This window comes from Macaca thibetana, chromosome 15 (genome assembly GCF_024542745.1).
Source record: "Macaca thibetana thibetana isolate TM-01 chromosome 15, ASM2454274v1, whole genome shotgun sequence".
Taxonomy (NCBI): Eukaryota; Metazoa; Chordata; class Mammalia; order Primates; family Cercopithecidae; genus Macaca; species Macaca thibetana.
In genome coordinates, this window is record NC_065592.1 from 89,634,782 (window position 1) to 89,653,915 (window position 19,134).

Genomic DNA, 19,134 nt, shown 5'->3' on the forward strand with positions numbered 1-19,134 from the left:
TTTTCCACTCTATCAGGTCATTTATGTTCTTCTCTAAACTGGTTATTCTAGTTAGCAATTCCTCTAACCTTTTTTCAAGGTTCTTAGGTTCCTTGCACTGGATTAGAACATGCTCCTTTAGCTCAGAGGAGTTTGTTATTACCCACCTTCTGAAGCCTATTTCTGTCAATTCTGCAAACTCATTCCCTGTGCAGTTTTGTTCCCTTGCTGGAAGGAGTTGTGATCCTTTGGAGGAGAAGAAGCATTCTGGTTTTTGGAATTTTCAGTCTTTCTGTGCTGGTTTTTCCCTAATCTTTGTGGATTTATCTGCCTTGAGTCTTTGATGTTGGTGACCTTCGGATGGCGTTTCTGTGTGGATGTCCTTTTTGTTGATGTTCATGCTGTTCCTTTCTGTTTGTTAGCTTTCCTTCTAACAGTCAGGCCACTTTGCTGCAGGTCTGCTGGAGTTTGCTGGAGGTCCACTCCAGACCCTCTTTCCCTGCGTGTCACCACTGGAGGCTGCAGAACAGCGAAGATTGCTGCCTGTTCCTTCCTCCAGAAGCTTTGCCCCAGAGGGGCACCCGCCAGATGCCAGCCAGAGCTGTCCTGTGTGAGGTGTCTGTCGACCCCTGCTGGGAGGTGTCTCCCAGTCAGGAGGCATGGGGGTCAGGGACCCACTTGAGAAGGCAGTCTGTCTCTTAGCAGAGCTCAAGCCCTGTGCTGGGAGATCCGCTGCTCTCTTCAGAGCTGGCAAGCAGGAATGTTTAAGTCTGCAGAAGCTGCACCCACAGCTGCCCCTTCCTCCAGGTGCTCTGTCCCAGGGAGATGGGAGCTTTATCTATAAGCCCCTGACTGGGGCTGCTACCTTTCTTTAAGAGATGCCCTGTCCAAAGAGGAGGAGTCTAGAGAGGCAGTCTGTCTACAGGGGCTTTGCTGAGCTGTGGTGGGCTCCGCCCAATTTGAACTTCCAGATGGCTTTTTTTACACTGTGAGAGAAAAGCCGTCTATTCAAGCCTTGGCAGTGTAGACGCCCCGTCCCCCACCAAGCTCGAGCATCCCAGGTTGACTTCAGACTGCTGTGCTGGCAGTGAGAATTTCAAGCCAGTGGATCTTGGCTTGCTGGGCTCCATGGGAGTGGGATCCTCTGAGCAAGACTGGCTTCAGCCCCCTTCCCAAGGGAGTGAATGGTTGTCTCGCTGGCATTCCAGGTGCCACTGGGGTATGAAAACAAGCTCCTTCAGCTAGCTTGGTGTTTGCCCAAATGTGCTTGAAACCCTGGGCCCTGTTGGTGTAGGCACCTGAGGGAATCTCTTGGTCTGTGGGTTGCAAAGAACGTGGGAAAAGTGTAGTATCTGGGCTAGAGTGCACCATTCCTCATGACACAGTCCCTCAGGGCTTCCCTTGGCTGTGGGAGGGAGTTCCTGACCCCTTGCACTTCCTGGATGAGGCAAAGCCCCACTCTGCTTCAGCTCACCCTCCGTTGGTTGCATCCACTGTCTAACCAGTCCCAATGAGATGAGCTGGGTACCTCAGTTTGAAATGCAGAAATCACCAGCCTTCTGTATTGATGTTGCCTGGAGCTGCAGGTTGGAGCTGTTCATATTCAGCCATCTTGCCAGCCACCAGTGTAAACAAGTTTTATCCTCAGTCTGTTAGAGAGTACCTTACTAGCTGGGTGTGGTGGCTCACATCTGTAATCCCAGCACTTAGGGAGCCAGAGGCAGGCAGATCATTTGAGGTCAGGAGATCGAGACCAGGCTGGCCAACATGGTGGAATCCCGTCTCTACTAAAAATACAAAAATTAGCCAGGCATGGTGGTGGGCGCCTGTAATCCCAACTGCTCAGGAGGCTGAGACAGGAGAATCGCTTGAACTCTGGAGGCAGAGGTTGCAGTGAGCCGAGATTGAGTAACTGCACTCTAACCTGGGCGACAGAGCGAGACTCTGTCTCAAAAAAAAAAAAAGTAAGTTAATGTCCCATTACTCCTGAACACTTTAGTGTTCACTTTAGTGTTTTGCAATATTCTTTTCCTAGTCTGTTGGTGAGTTTTTTTGTTTCTTTAACTGTTTTTTGGAGAGCAAAAGGTTAATTTTAATACTATTGAATTTAGCAATATTTTCTCCAGATATTGAACTTTTTGTATCACATCCCTGCAATTTTTGCCTAATTTAAGGTCAAGAAGATTTTTCCCTATGTCTTTTTTTTTTTTTTTTTTTTTTTTTAATTTATTTATTATTATTATACTTTAAGTTGTAGGGTACATGTGCATAACGTGCAGGTTTGTTACATATGTATACTTGTGCCATGTTGCTGTGCTGCACCCATTCCCTATGTCTTTATTCTGGAAATTTCTTAGAGTTAGGTTTTATACTTAGGTCTCACATCCATTTAATTTTTCTATGTGGTGCATGTGATGGGATCCTCTTTCTAGTTTTACATCTGCATTTATAGTTATTTCCGTTTTATTTGTTAAAAAGACCATTCTTTTACTGTTGAGTTGACTATATATGACACAGACTATAAATAGACTGTGTAAGTCTATTTCAGACTGTTCTTTTCCAGTGATTTCTGTGTCTACCATTTCCATCTGTTTCTGTCCTTTTGTTGATATCGTACTGTCTTAATTATACTATAGCTTAATGTGTTGAAATCCAGAAAGGTTAGTCCTCCAACTTTTTGTATTTCCAAAATGTTTTCGACTGATTCTTTTGCCTATTAGAATCAACTTATCAATTTCCACAAAAATTCCTGCTGAGATTTGGATAGAAATTGTGTCACGAATTTGGGAGAATTAACATTTTAGCAGTATTGAGTCTTTCAATTCATTAACATGGTGTATCTTTCCATTTGCTTAGGTCTTTTTAAGTTTTTAAAAATTGGTGATTTGTAGCTTCTGTTCGTTTAATATATGTTGTTAAATTTGTACGTAGTGTATGGGCTGAATTGTATCCCTCAGAATTTATATACTGAACCCTAACTCTGCTATTTCACATTGTGACTGTATTTACAGATAGATTCTTTACAGCAGTGATTAAGTTAAAATGAGACCACTAGAGTGGTTTGACTGGTGTCTTTATAAGAAAAGGAAATTTGATCTCACAAAGAGACACCAGAGATGCATGCACACTGAGGAAAGCCCATGTGAGGACACAGAAAGGAGGTCATCTGTAAGCTAATGATAGAGGTAGCCTCCAGAACTGAGAACATAGGTTTCTGTTGTTTAAGTTACCCAGTCTGTGGTATTTTGTTATGGCAGCTCTACCTATCTCATATAGATTTTGGTACCAAGCAGTGAGTTGTTGCTTAACAAGCACTTAGAAATGTGGAAGTGGTTTTAGAACTGGGTAATGTGTGGAGACTGGAAGAATTTTGAGGTATATGTTAGAAAAAAACCTAGATTCTATCGCTGAATAAATTGTTGATATAAAATATGGACGTTCAAGCTGTTTCTGGTGAGACCTCAAGTGGAAATGAGGAACGTGTTACTTGACATTGAAGGGAATGTGGTCCTTGTTATAAAGTGGCAAAGATCTTGGTTAAATTATGTTCTAGTGATGAACTTGGATATTTAGCTGTGGAGATTTTTAAGTAAAATGTTGAAGGCACAGTCTTCTTTCTCCTTGCAGCTGGTCAAATCACTTGAGGCCAGGAGTTCAAGACCAGCCTGGCCAACATGATGAAATCTCGTCTCTAATAAAAATATAAAAATTAGCGTGGTGGTGCACACCTATAGTCCCAGCTACTCAGAAGGCTGTGCACGAGAATCACTTGAACCTGGGAGGTGGAGGTTGCAGTGAGCCGAGATTGTGCCACTACACTCCAGCCTGGGTGACAGAAGGAGAATCTGTCTCAAAAAAATAATAATAATAATTGTACAATATATGGTTAATATGTATTTGATTTATTGCAAAGATGCCAGCCTAGCTAAGTGGGGGAAGGATCAACTTTTCAACATATGGTGCTGAAACAACCGGATTTCCATGTGGAAAGTAAATTAATTTCAACCCTTATCTTATATCATATGCGGAATTTAACTTGAAATGAAACATAGACCTAAGTATAAAGTCCACAAGTATAGTTTCTGGAACAAAAAATGTTGGAGAATATGTTTGAATCCTTGCAGTAGGTAAAGAGATCTTAGGATATAAAAAGTGCAAATATAACAGGAGGAAAAAAAAAATTGGACTTTATGAACATTAAATTTTTCTGCTCTTTGAAAGACATTGTAAAAAAAGGTGAAAAGGCAAACCATCTAACCATCCGCTTGGGAAAAATATTTGCAAAAATATTTTTACAAGTCCAGTCTTGTATCTAGAATATATGAGAAGACTAACAGCTCAATAATAAATGACTAAACAGATAACATGAAAAGATGTTCGACTTTGTTACTCACCAGAGAAATGCAAATCAAAGCCACATAGAAATACTACTGCACAATGGTTAGAATGGCTAAAAGTAAGAAGAAAGATAATACCATGTCAAGGTATTGCCATGACAAGGATTTAAAAGTCTCACACGTTACTTGTGAAACTTGAAAATAGCATAACCCTTTGTAATAGTTTGGTAGATTTAAAAAATAAGGTTAAGTATATACGTACCATATAACTTGGGAATTCTACTCCTAGGTTTTTACCCAAGAGAAATGAAGTCATATGCCCATCAAAAGACTTGAACTAGAATACTCATAGTAGGGTTATTTATAATAGTAAACAGTTGCATAAAACCCAATTGTCTATCCAGAAGTGAATGGATAAGAAAAAATAGTATATTCATACAGTAGAATACTACTCAGGAAAAAAAATACTTGTACATGTAACAGTGATGGGCAGTGATCGAGAATGGGGGGAGCTTCCCTCAAGACTCCAGGGTATTTTAGGGAATAGAATGCAGGATTACTTGCAAATTCCTTTAAGAGCTTAACAAAACTTGTATTCTAAAACCTAACAACTACATTACAGAAGAGGAAAATAATAGCCCAGTTTCACTAATAAATGTAAGATACAAAAATTTCAAAACATTAAAAGTTGAAATTAAGGTAACATAGTTGTTACTTTTGGGGGGATGCTTAATGATTGCAAGAAGCTTAAGGGAGCCTTATGAGTTGCTTGTAATGTTTCGTACTGGACCTGGGTAGTTGGTCGGTTGAGTGTGTTTACTTTCTGAAAATGTATTGAACTTTAGAGTTTATGTACTTTGTGCAGTAGATTATAATGTACTTCAAAAAAAAAAATGCTGCTGCTGCTTTCCAAAATGAGCAGAATTTCACAGAAGGGGAAATACAAATAACCAAGGAAGCTGTTTGTGTTTGATATGATATGCAACCATTATGCATTTGTGAAATTATAATTAAAACTAGGATGACATGGCCAGTGAGAGACTGATATAATTTAAAATCTTTGAACACCCTAAGCATTGTGAGGATATGGAGATACTGAAACTGTGCTGCTGGTGTTAGTGTAATGTCTTATCACCACTTATGAAAATGGTTTGATAGTGCTCAATAAGGTGAACATATATAATTTTACTCTTTGGGGAAGTTTTAGCCACAAGCACCTATATCAGGAGGAAAAAAAATAAATTGGACTTTATAAAAATTAAATTTTTCTGCTCTTTGAAAGACTTGTAAAAAAAAAAAAGGTGAAAAGGCAAACCATCTAACCATCCACTTGGGAAAAATATTTGCAAAAATATTTTTACAAGTCCAGTCTTGTATCTAGAATATATGAGAAGCATACAAGCAAAAGCAAAACTCTGTAAGCAACACAGATGCTCACCAACAGTATAGTGGACAAATAAGTAGTGGTTTATTCATCAGTGCAATGCAGTGTCACAGTAAAGTTCAGTAAACTATGAGTGTGGCTAAAATTTAAACATTGTTTTGTAAAAGAAGGAAGTCACGGGAAAATGTATGTCATATATGCTACAGTTTGGAAAGAGGCAGGAGTAAGTGATGTATTATTTAGATAATCATTCATAGGTGCTGTAGTACAAACAACTAAATAAAAGCAAGATCATGATGAGAGGTAGGGAGCGTGACAAGGAGGAATGAGATCCAGGAGGAACACATAAGAAGGTGCTTCTAGGTCAGGATATGGTAATGTTTTATTGCTTGGCTGGGTTGGAAAATTCAGATGGGTCTTTTATTATAATTTTTTAAACTGTATGATTTGTTTTTATATATGCTCTATTTCCCCAAACTGTAAAAAAGTAAATTTCCTGAAATACCTTTCAGAGATTAAAAATAAAACTAAATTCCCCAATTCTAGGGGCTTTACGTATTGTGACTTGTGTGTTCCTCACAGATGTCCTGATTTAATATTACGTTGAGTTAAAATATAAGATCTCTTTCTACTCAAAGCCTTCATCAAGGACATTATTACAACAGTTCTACAATTTTTATTTAGCCTTAAAATTGTAAAACTACTTCTTTAAAATCTGTGTTTTATAATGTATTTTTCTAATTTAGACCTGATATGTTCTCAGTTAATTCAAATTGGATAGCTTTTTGTCAAAACTGTTGTAGAACTTTGAATAAACATCTTTGGAATAAGCGGTGAATAAACATCTTTGGAATAAGCGGTGAATAAACATTTTTGTGCTAATCAACAGTGAATTACTTTTCTTTTAGATTCAAACATCTACTTCTTTGGGAACATCACAGATTTCACAGAAAATAATTCCTCTCTTGGAACTTCCGTCTGTTTCTGAAGATGGTAAAATGAAACTGCTTAAGGATATTTTTCTTACTTTATTAAAATTTCTGTTTTGAGGCATATTTTTCTCAAAGGACCACATAGAGGAAGGGAAATACCTTTTCCTTTTAAAATCTAGGTTATTGGTTGAGGTTCTAGGAAGGAAAGACAGATTAACATGAGAAAACAAGCAGATTTACTGGCATTCATATTTCACGGGTACATGCGAGAAACTCAGGGATTAGTAACTCAAGGTGGTGATTAAAATTTGGGTTTATATATCAGTTTGGGCTTAAACAAAGGAAAAGAGGTTTTGAGCTTCAGGGATAGGGGTTGCTGGGGAGGCAAGGTATATGGGAAGGCGACCAGAAAACGTATGGTGCACAAGGGTAAAGTTTCTTACGCAGATTTGTCAGTATTTTCTCTTTTGATAAGAATGTCTTGTGAGTAAGAGTCATCTTCCCTGGAACAGAAAGGAAGATAACTTTACAGGGTAGATTTCTCTTATTAATGTTAATTTCCCTTACAAAAGGGAAACTTAGGATCTGTCTTCAGAGCTTTTCCTGTCTGCTGTTTCTCAAAATAATTGACTCAGTATAATAATCCTTATGCCAAAAAGTCATGTTTTCGAGTGGCATATTTTGGTCTTCAATAGTCATATAAGAAATTTCAGGCAATAGCAAATATTTGTATATTTTCAGGAAATTTTAACTAAAATTTACTTAAAATAGCACAATTCCTTAAAGTTGTTTTTGCGATGGGATTTTTTGGGTATAAAGTTGAACTCAAAATGACAAGGACCAGCCGGGCACAGTGGCTCATGCCTGTAATCCCAGCACTTTGGTAGGCCAAGGCCGGTGGATCACAAGGTCAAGAGATTGAGACGATTCTAGCCAACATGGTGAAACCCCGTCTCTACTAAAAGTACAAAAATTAGCTGGCGTGGTGACGCACACCTGTAGTCCCAGCGACTCGGGAAGCTGAGGCAGGAGAATCGCTTGAACCCAGGAGGCGGAGGTTGCAGTGAGCAGAGATCGTGCTGCTGCCCTCCAGCCTGGCGACAGAGCGAGAGTCGGAATCAAAAAAAAAAAAAAAAAAGTGACAGGGACCACTAATAAGTTAATTATCTTTATTTGGCTGTGAGTTAAAAAATGCCACAAAACTTCATAGATGTCCTAATTTCTAATGTGTTTTTTAGTTATTTGGAAAATTTTGCTATAGTATATTTAAAACATTTTTAAAAATATTATTAAAGGAGAATCATCTTAATAATTACCTACATTTACATATAAAAACTTGTAACTATTCTGATACCAAATACCTGCTTTTTAATGACCATATTAGAAAAGGTGTATGTCTATATTTTTAAGACTTTAAAAATTGATAAATGTTAAATAACAGAAATTGCCATGTCGATTCTTGGTTTCTTTTTTTTTTTTGAGGCGGAGTCTTGCTCTGTCGCCCAGGCTGGAGTGCAGTGGCACTGTCTTGACTCACTGCAAGCTCCGTCTCCTGGGTTCACGCCATACTCCTACCTCAGCCTCCCGAGTAGCTGGGACTACGGGCGCCCACCACCTCGCCTGACTAATTTTTTGTATTTTTGGTAGAGACGGGTTTTCACCGTATTAGCCAGGATGGTCTCGATCTCCTGACCTCATGATCCACCCACCTCAGCCTCCCTAAGAGCTGGGATTACAGGCATGAGCCACCATGCCTGGCCGATTCTTGGTTTCTTAGAGAACAATTTATTTATTTATTTATTTATTTATTTATTTATAGTCACCGGAGAGAAGTTGTTTGTGAGATCATCTACTTTAATTTCAATCTTAGTTTATTAGGGATATACTTCTGATTGTTTCATTTAAACCTTGTTTTATTGGTTTTACTAAGTTATCTAATGCTTTTTAGTCCTTTTTAATATCAATATATGTGTGTATGTACATCAACATGTATATACATATACTATATTTGTATGTATACACGTATACAAAGCAGTGCTTGATCTCAGTTTACTTCATTCAAACTCTGCTGCTAACATTGCAGAGTTTATACCTAAGTCGTGTTACACTATCCAGGTAGAGTGAGCATATTAACACATTACTTTGAGTATTCATGGTGTGTATATCATTGGCATTGACATTTCCTGTAAAATTTAAGCGATTTTAAAATAGACTAATGATTTCAAAAGATGGGCTTCTTAGGCTAAAGATTACATCTTATAATGTTCCATGCTGCTTAGTCGCCAAGAATGTTATTTAAAAGTACAGTATCCCTTTGTTTAAAATTGACAATAAAAAAGTACAGTAATGTCTATATTATTTTCAATTTATTTTTGTTCTGATGTTTATATTTTATATTTAAAAGAGAGCCTTAGTGTTTTTGTGTTCATATTTATTTCAGAAAAATATTGAAATACTGTTAAATTGATCATTTTAATTATTGACTTAAATAATGTTCTGTGAAATTTAGATTCAGAGGAGGAATTTTTTGATGCACCATGTAGTCCCTTGGACGAACCTCTTCAGTTCCCAACTGGAGTTAAAAGTATTCGAACCAGAAAGTTACAAAAGCAGGATTGTTCAGTAAATATGACTACATTTAAAATACGATTTGAAGTACCAAAGGTAGGTACTATGGTGAAATTGACATGGCTTAATTTGTTTGCTGTTTCTACTATTTACAGATTACGATACAGTCTCATTGTTAATAAGCACTATCTTTTTCATCCCACTATCTTTTTCACCCTAATTAAACTAAATCCAGACTTGGCTGTGTGATTCTTCTTCACTCCTTTTTTTTTCTTTTTTTTTTTATAAGATTAACTTCCTTAATCAAGAGCGAGGGGTTTAAATGATATATTGTGGGTATTCAATACATGTTTTTGTGAAAACAGTTATTTATGTTGTGTATGTATTGTATGTCTGTGTGAGTATAAAATCTCTCCTAAATTTTAGATAATAATATATCAATTGTATGTATACCTCATATATTCACATGTAACCACTATGCACTAAACATGTTTTTGTTTTATGTACTGGTAGTTTCTTTTTTCTTTCTTCTCCAGGTTTTGATCGAGTTTTATCACCTTGTTGGAGATTGTGAACTATCTGTGGTAGAAATTCATGTTTTAGGATTGGGCACAGAAATTGAGATTAGAACATACGATTTGAAAGCAAATGCCTTTTTGAAAGAGTTCTGCTTAAAATGCCCAGAATACTTGGGTGAGAATCTTTATTTTTTAAAATAAATAAATTGATTTCATTGTTTGACTACCTGCTAGAGAGTTTTCAATTCTTTAGGCTCCGAATCAGTACATTTGCCAAAATATTCTCAGAGAACCATTCCTTTTTTAGTTAATCTTTAACTTTTATAGTTGGTAATCTGGTGGGTACACCGGAGATAAAATGAAGATAATTTTATTCATTATGGAAAATCAGATGGTAATGGTTGAATTTGAAATCTACTTAACTGATTATTGGAACACTGAATTAGTTTCCTATTGTTGCTCTAACAATTTACCACAAACTTAGTGTGCTTAAAAACAACACAAATTTATTATCTTAAAGTTCTGTATGGCAGAAGTCTGACACACGTCTCACTGGGCAAAACTCAAGGTGTCAGTAGGATTTCCTTTTAGGAGGCACTAGAGGAGGGTCCATTTCATTGTTCAGTCAGGTGTTGGCAAAATTCATTTACACATGCTTTAAGTCTATGTTTTCTTGTTGCCTGTTAGCAGATGGCTGCCCTTAGGCATCTGTTGCTTTTTGCATGTAGCCGCTAACCACTACAAGGCATCGGATACTCCTCATGTTGCCATATCTCTAACCTCGTCTTCTGCCTTTTGCTTCCACTCCTCAAACTCCAGTGATTAGATTGGACACACCTCAATAATCCAGGATAATATACCTTAAACCTTAACCTTAATCATGTCTTCCAAGTCCCTTTTGCCGTATGAGTTAACATATTCTCAGATTCCGGGGGATTAGAGTGTAGGTATCTTTGTTGGGGGCAGGGGGCAGTGTTCTGTTTACTGCAAACCTTTTGTGTTCCAGAATCATAATGGATATATGATCCCTAAGGAAGTGTTCTGTTTCCTATGTTAGGTAATTAGGAGGATTGTATTTATATTTCTTCATTTCTATTTTTTGGATTTTTTCTTGAAAGATATTTGTGAACAGTAGAGGGAATTATTAGGACACCAGTTTCATTTCATTGAACTCCTTTGTAGCATAGTAATATTATGTATGAGCAGAGGTGGAATTAAAATTTTTTAAATAGACTTTATTTTTTAGAGCAGTTTTAGATTCATGGGACAATTGAGCAGAAGGTACAGAAGTTTTCCATATACTCGTACCCATACCTGCATAGGCTTTTTCATTATCAACATCCTCCACCAGAGTGGTACATTTGTTACAATTGATAAACCTACACTGACACATCATTATTACCAGGAGTCCACAATTTAAAGTTCACTGTTGCTGTTATACTTTCTGTTTGGACATGTATAATGACATGCATCTACCATTACCTTCTCATGTGGAGTAGTTTCCCTGCCCTAGAAATACTCTGTGCTCCACCTATTTGTCCCTCCCTCCCACTGTAACCCCTGGCAACTGCTGATCCTTTTAGTGTCTCCATAGTTTTTCCAGCATGTTACATAATTGGAATCATATATATCCTTTTCAGATTGACTTATTTCACTTAGTAATACATACTGAAGTTACCTCCATGTCTTTGCATAACTGGGTAGCCCATTTCTCTTTTAGCAATGAATGATATTCTCTTGTCTGGATGTACCACAGTTTATTTATCCATTCATGTACTGAAGGATATCTTGGTTGCTTCCAAGGTTTGCCAATTGTTAATAAAGCTGCTGTGAACATTTGAATGCAAGTTTTTGTGTAGACATAAATTTTCAGTTTCATTGGGTAAATACCAAGGAACATGATTGCTAAATCATCAAGAAACAGTTTGCTCTAGTAATTGGAAAGAAGAGTAAACCAATGTGACAGTGTTCCCTAATAACCCAGGAACTTTATAGCAGTTACTAATTTTTATGTTTATTCTTACGTTTGTTTTCCCAAGAACAAAGGATTAAAAAACCCTTGCAAACAGAAAAAAGAGTATACAGTTATTATTGTGCTTATTTCTGTAATATTTTTGTTTCTGTTTTCTCAGAGGGAGTGAATAGCAGTTTCTTGCACAAAGTAAATGATCAGTAAATGCTTGTTCAATGAATGAATAAATGTGTAAACAAAGTGGGAACTTTTTTAAGGCTTCAAGTGTGGCTAGCTCTTGCAGTAGAAAACAGATTTATGTGCTAAGCATTGGGTTTGGAGGACTTTGTGCAATTTGTGGCATTTTTTTCCTCAGGAATTGTATGATTAGTTTGTAGTCCTTTCTTCCAGTCTTTAGATACTAATTTTCTAGCAACCATAAGTCATTTGGTGATGACAGTTTTAAAGGCTTTTTAAAAATTCTCTTCTACAGTGGTTTTCTTAGTATAGCACATTTTGAGCAGAAACAGTAATATTAAAATGGGAGAGTTCCTTTAATCCCCCTCGCAGGACGTGCCACAGGGGTGTGCACATCTCTAGGGGGAGCATGCACATGTGCAGGTGCAGAGGCTGTGGGGAGTGCTTTTGGGCTCCGGCCCCAGGGCAGCATCTAGGGGTAAATGTCTACAACTCCTAAAGCCCAAGGGGCTGTGTTAACAGTATGCTCTTTCAACTTTGCCATCTGCAGATGGCTTTTGTTAATCAGTTCAATAGACTGTCTTCCTTATCACAAGGGCAGGGGGCCAGTGTGATGGCCTGAATTCTTGCCCAGTGTACCAGAAGAATCGGATGACATGTGGGCTGGAAGGATGAGTGCAAGGTTTTATTGAATGGTGGAGGTGGCTCTCAGCAAGATGGATGAGGAGCTGGAAGTGGGGGATGGAGTGGGAAGGTGGTCTTCCCGCTAAGGTTGGGCCGTCCAGCAGATGGACTCTTCTCTGACTGCCCCTGGCTGAACTCCCCTCGGCATCCAGATGTCCTTCCTCTTCTCTCTTTCTCTGCCATGCTACCCCGCCACTCTCTGCCACTATCCACCACTCTGTTCCTCTGCTCTTCTCAATGCTCAGATGCGTGTATCTGTGCCCACTAAGGCCTTGGGCTTATATGGGCACAGGATGGTGGGTATGGTGGGCCAAAAGGCAACTTCTCAGGTGCAAAAACAGAAATGCTTGTTCTCACTTAGGGCCTCCGGTCTTTAGGCTTGAGGGTGGGGCCTTTGCTGGGAAACTGCCCTTTTCTACCCAGTATTTCCCTGTCTCCTGTCCATATCAGTATAACTAATAAAGACTGATTACATGGTAATAGGGTTTATTTTAATCTAAACTAATATACAGAAAACTTTGTTTCATCTCATTCCTGTTCTGTCTTCTGAACAGCTGGGTTTTCAAGGACTCTGATGATTTCCTTTTTAGTTATTTCAGTGATCCAGGGCCAGATATCTCTTCCTGTCCTTTCATTCTTCCTAAAAACCATTCTGGTTTCTCTTTAATTGATTCCTATTTTTCTTACCTTACCTCCTATCTAGGTTTAGAAGGGTATGAGACTTCAGTGTTGTGGCACATGAGGAGGTAAGGGAATTGTGAGGAGAAATTACATTTTTAGAGTTTAAAGAACAAAGAATTTACTTGACTTGAGTAAGGTAGAATCCAAGGTCCAGAACTCATACAGGAAAGCCTTCTTTTGCAATTACATAATTAATAAGATTGCTTGAATTTATTTTCGTTACCTTTCCTATGAAAAGATAATTTTTAAAAAATTATTTTTAGATGAAAACAGGAAACCAGTTTATTTGGTTACAACGCTGGATAACACAATGGAAGACCTGTTAACGCTGGAATATGTAAAGGTAAGCAGTTTCATTTATATCTGCTTAATATGGTAAGTATGCAGCTGAAATGTTATAATCACGTTTTGTAAGTTTGGTATTATTCAGTTTGTCTAACATTCACTCTAACATAATCTCTGTAACTCCTAATACTAAGGTTTTTTTGATTTTGTCATCTTGTATTAAATAGCTGTGATTTATAAATACTTCATATAGCAAAATAAGAAGATTATATTCTAAGTAGAAATGACCTGGAGTTTGATTTTTTTTTCTCTCAACAGGGGTACTGAGAAAGAAACACACTTTTTAGTCTTGATAGAGTATATTGTTATATGTGATACAAGATGATGCTTTCCCATTATTTTCCACTGTTTTGTGAAGTTACCTGATATTCCTAGGGTCAATAACTCCATTCCTTTTTTATTGTTTTATGATATTCATTTTATCATCTGTTAAGCTTTTCTATGTACTATGGTCTATTTCTAATTTTTCCATGTTTCTGCTGACTTCTTTTTATATGTGTCAGACTATTTTAATAATTACTTTATAATAATAATGCAGAAAGCATTTAATCACTTTTAAAACCACTTGTGCTATCCATTATTGACTAGATATTTTAGGATTTTTGTTGTAGTATATGCATTATATAGCTTTTATATAACAATGTTCTAGACCTAAAGAAAATGGATGAAGAAAATATGATATATACACAAAACAGAACACTATTCGGCCTTTAAGAGGGGGGGAATCCTGTCATTTGTGTCAACATAGATGAATGTGGAGGACATTATGCTAAGCAAAATAAGCCAAGCACAGAAAGACAAATACCTCATGATCTTCTTTATGTGTGGAATCTAATAAAACTGAACTCATAGAAGTAGAGAGCAGAGTGATGGTTACCAGAGGGTAGCAGGGATGGGAGGGAGGGAAGGAGAGGGAATAGAGAGTTGTCAATCAAATGGTACAAAGTTCCAGATAGACAGGAGGAATAATTTTTGAGATCTGTTATACAGCGGGGGACTGTAGTCAATAATAATGTGTTGTTTATTTTAAAACGACCAAGAAAGTGAATTTCAAATGTCTCACCACAAAAAAAGATAGGAAAGTGAGGTGATAGATATGTTAGTTAGCTTAATTTAATTATTTAACATTGTGTACATATGTCAGAACATCACATTGTACTTCATAAGTGTATATAATTATGATTTGTCAATCAAAAATATTAAATTTTTTAAAAAGAAAAAGAGAACACAGAGTATTTGGATACTTGGTGGACAATTCTGTCACAAATTTTGTTTTTAAATACAGGAAGAATTAGGAAGAACCGTACAGAGTTGTTGATGACCGAATGATTATTCTCCACACTTGATAATATCCAACATTTCCTCTCTTGATAATAAGAATGATAGTACGTAACGTTTATTGAATACTTGTTATGTGCCAAAGAGTCCCATACTTACATTTTCTTTTGTTCTGGTGAAGCAGTTGCTTATTTAGGTAATTATATGTGTGTGTATATGTATATATATATATATGTATATGAACAGCTGGAAAATTATATAAATGTGTATTAGGACTATAATGTAATTGTATTTGTATGTCTTCCTACCATGTTCTAACAGATTTGTTTTCTCTTTGGATAGGCTGAAAAGAATGTACCCAACTTGAAAAGTACCTATAACAATGTTTTACAATTGATTAAGGTATGAGTAGATAATTTATTTTTTAATTATATACTGTATTTCTATTTCTTATGGAAATTATTTTCTAACTGGAATTGTAAGATCCTTAAAGATAAGAAAATATTATAAATTGTATCCTTTATGCCACAAAGCGTAGTGCCTTGTAGACAGCTGGCAAGCAAATATTTATTGACCTATCACTAAAATCAGCTTTGTTCTTTAGGTAAATTTTTCCTCTTTGGATATTCATTTACACACTGAAGCACTTCTGAATACAATAAATTATCTTCATAATATCCTTCCGCAATCAGAGGAAAAATCAGCCCCAGTGTCCACTACAGAGACTGAAGACAAAGGAGATGTCATAAAAAAATTAGGTATGTTTTTTAAAAATTTAGCATCAACTTTTTTTCCTTTTTTAACCATGTAGGTCAAGAAATCTAGACTCTGACTTTATCATTAACTTCAAATATTGGCTTCAGAATTCTGTTGCCTAGGTTAATATCTAGAAGGATTCATTATATGCTAGGATAATTTTAGAAAATAAAGGAAACTACTGCTGAAGAAAGTGTTGCTTTTGTTTATCATATATAATAATTGGTTTTAGTTTAAGATTATACTGTAGGAGTGTTAGATTAAAAAAATTTTTTTTCTTCCACCTCGATCCCAGTAGGAGGATTAGATTCAAATTAAAATTTAATGCATTTCATAACATTATTTTAGATTAGACAAATATGACTAACAAAATTTGAGTAATGTCAGCTGGGTGCAGTGGCTTGTGCTTGTGATCCCAGTGCAGGGAGGCGAGTGTTGTGAGGGTTGAGACTGGAGGATCGCTTGAAGCCAGGAGTTCGAAACTAGCCTGGGCAACATAGCAAGACCCTGTCTCCAACAAAATTTTAAAAATTAGTTGGGCATGGTGGTGTATGTCTATAGACCCAGTTTACTTGGGAGACTGACACGGGAGAATCACTGGAGCCCAGGAATTCAAGATTGCAGCGAGCTACGAGCTACGATTGCACCACTGCACTCCATCCTGGGTAACAGAGTGAGACTCTGTCTCGAAAAAAAACCCAAAAAACAAGAGTATCAGAGCATATTTTAAAATCAGAGTATAATACTTTCGAAGCAGTGAAAAGTTGCAATTTTGATAATGACAGGTACCACCTAGTAATTACTGGCTCTCAAAAAATTTTGAAATTTATAGTTACAGTGTTTTAGTTTCAAATGTTTAGTTTCTTCTAGAAACAATGTTTTGTCTATTTCCTTTTGTTTTCATTAGATTTGATTGTTTTTTAGAATTTTCAATTCAATAGGGCATATTATACCTTGCTTTCAGCTGAATTGCAGATCAGGTTTTCTCTAATATCACTATTTGTGGTGATATTTCAGTTACTTTATAAGTATAGTAAGGTAACTGCTAAACATTTTTCCTCATGTTTTACCATATGAATTTTTTTTTGCAGCTTTAAAACTATCCACAAATGAAGATATCATTACTTTGCAGATTTTAGCAGAATTATCATGTTTACAGATCTTTATTCAAGATCAGAAACGTAACATTTCTGAAATTAAGATTGAAGGTAATAAAATTTCACAAAAAGCAAATTAAAATACATTAAATGAAAGAAAAGGCAGTTAATAATTCTTTTGTTCCCTTAGGGCTTGATTCTGAGATGATTATGAGGCCTTCAGAAACTGAAATAAATGCAAAGCTAAGGAATATAATTGTTTTAGATTCTGATATAACAGCTATATACAAAAAGGTAAGAATTTTTTAAATTAAGTAATAGTACATCATTAAATAGGATTGTCCTTTAGGAGTGGTCATAGGTATCATTTAGAGAGTTGTCAGAATTGAGTAATGTGGCTTATTATGTGTGTGGGTTTTGGAGTCAGGCGTGATTGGGTTCTTAGCTCTACTCCTTAGTAGCTGTGTGACCATTAGCAGGTTACCTAATCTTGGATTCTGTTTCTTTATTTGTCAAATGAGGATTGCAGTATCTCATAAATGAGATAAGTATAAATAATGCTCCAGGAACAAAGTTTTGGGAGAGAATGTAGTAAATACCTTTTTCACTTTTTTTTTTTGTTGTTCTCTTTATGTACTCTGAATCTCATAATGCATCTTAGATACATTTGAGGGTCTGAAGTCTGAGGAAGTGAGCTTTTTAAATAAAACTTATTCTCATCAATGATCACTAGTATAGTTGTTTTAATAATGTTAAGAGAGTCCTTTGAATTGGATGATGAGTTGTTGAAGGTTAGGTAATTTGTTACTGGTTATAAAACAGTAAGGTTCCTGTTACAGAGTTGAACAGCAACATCCTACCTGAGGCAGGTAGGATTATGTATTTAAGGAGGTTAAAGGAATATCAGATAGTAGGATCAGGAAAAGCTGAAGTACTTGTTGAGTCAGGAAGTCAGTATTTGGAATATGTCAAGAAGAAAGGAAATAGATAAGTAGATTTTGCCAGTAATACTAATGATATAGTGATGACCTGATTTTTATGTTTAAAAAATTCTTATTTCTGATATCTTCTTGTTATGGCTTGTTTCGTGGGATAGCAAAACAGTTCCAACATCAAAGAGAAATGACTCATAGCAATAAGGAGCAAGAAGTTTTCCAGAAGCCATGATTTTATTTGTTTCTATTATTTTTATTTTAAAAATCACAGTATCAGAGTATTTAAGAAATAGATTATCCATTTTATTTTCCCTGTCTAGAAAGTAAAGCTCACAGAAATAAAGTATCTGTGAAAAGTTATGCAGAACTGAGAGCATGATCCAACCCATTGTTTTTGTCTCGTAATTTTATATTTATTTTTTATTTTATATTATTTTATTTTTTTTTGACAGTCTTGCTCTGTCACCCAGGCTGGAGTGCAGTGGTGCAATCTTGGCTCACTGAAACCTCCACCTCCTGGGTTCAAGTGATTCTCGTGCCTCAGCCTCCTGAGTAGCTGGGATTATGGGTGCATATTACCACACCCAGCTAATTTTTATAGTTTTAGTAGAGACAGAGTTTAACTGTGTTTGGCCAGGCTTGTCTCAAACTCCTGGCCTCAAGTGATCTGCCTGCCCCGGCCTCCCAAAATGTTGGTATTACAGGCGTGAGCCACTGTGCCTGGCCTGTAATTTTATTTTTAATATATCTACATGGTTAAAAATTCAGTTTACAAAAAGTTACAAAATTAAAAAAATCTTTCTCTCTTGTCTTCTTGCCCGATTTTCATTTCCGTTTCCCTATTTCTTGACTTTGATTCCATTGTACATGGTATTTAAACAAACTGCCTTGTTTAGTAACTTTCCACGTGTCAAAGAACCAGAGAGGCATAAGGTTTTTGCCCTTATGAAATCAGACCTGATTATGAATCAGTTTCATAAGCCTTGTACAGTGATATATACTATTGTGTCAGTTTTAAGTATACTGAAACATTGAGCCCCTCAACTTTAAAGGTTGGTGCCCCCAGCCCATTTGTCTTGGAGCAGCATCCTCCATTTACCGTAGCACCACTGGACAAATACTCTTTTTATTTATATATGCCATAAGGTAAAAAGGATTCTGGCTGACCTGATAGTCTCATGAAAACATATCATAGTAAATTAGTTTCTGATATCTTCTTCATAAAAAATATTTTGAAAGTAAAGGTTTAAAAAAATCCAGTTTTAATGCTTAATTCTTGGTAATGGGTATACAAGTCTTTCTAATTATTCTCAACTTTTCTGGCCTTGTTATTAGGCCAATACTTGCTTCATAAGATGAGTTGGGAAATGCTTTCCTCCTCTGTTTTCTGAAAAATTTATATAGAATTTGCATTATTACTTCCTTAAATGTTTGATGGAATTATCAGTGATAATATTTTTCGTGTATAGTTGAGACTGGGATTCACTTTGT

The 19,134-nt window shown here is 36.3% G+C and overlaps 1 protein-coding gene across 4 annotated transcripts in view; it reads left to right on the forward strand.

The window, feature by feature from the left end:
• Positions 1 to 19,134, forward strand: part of VPS13A (vacuolar protein sorting 13 homolog A) — a 247,441-nt gene that overhangs the window by 98,960 nt on the left and 129,347 nt on the right. For all 4 annotated transcript variants that reach the window (XM_050761071.1, XM_050761072.1, XM_050761075.1 and 1 more), the window contains exons 24-31: positions 6,609 to 6,693; positions 9,142 to 9,296; positions 9,737 to 9,893; positions 13,496 to 13,575; positions 15,198 to 15,257; positions 15,460 to 15,613; positions 16,703 to 16,819; positions 16,899 to 17,002. In XM_050761071.1, the coding sequence (XP_050617028.1) occupies positions 6,609 to 6,693; positions 9,142 to 9,296; positions 9,737 to 9,893; positions 13,496 to 13,575; positions 15,198 to 15,257; positions 15,460 to 15,613; positions 16,703 to 16,819; positions 16,899 to 17,002 (912 nt within the window). The remainder of the gene's footprint in view (positions 1 to 6,608; positions 6,694 to 9,141; positions 9,297 to 9,736; positions 9,894 to 13,495; positions 13,576 to 15,197; positions 15,258 to 15,459; positions 15,614 to 16,702; positions 16,820 to 16,898; positions 17,003 to 19,134) is intronic.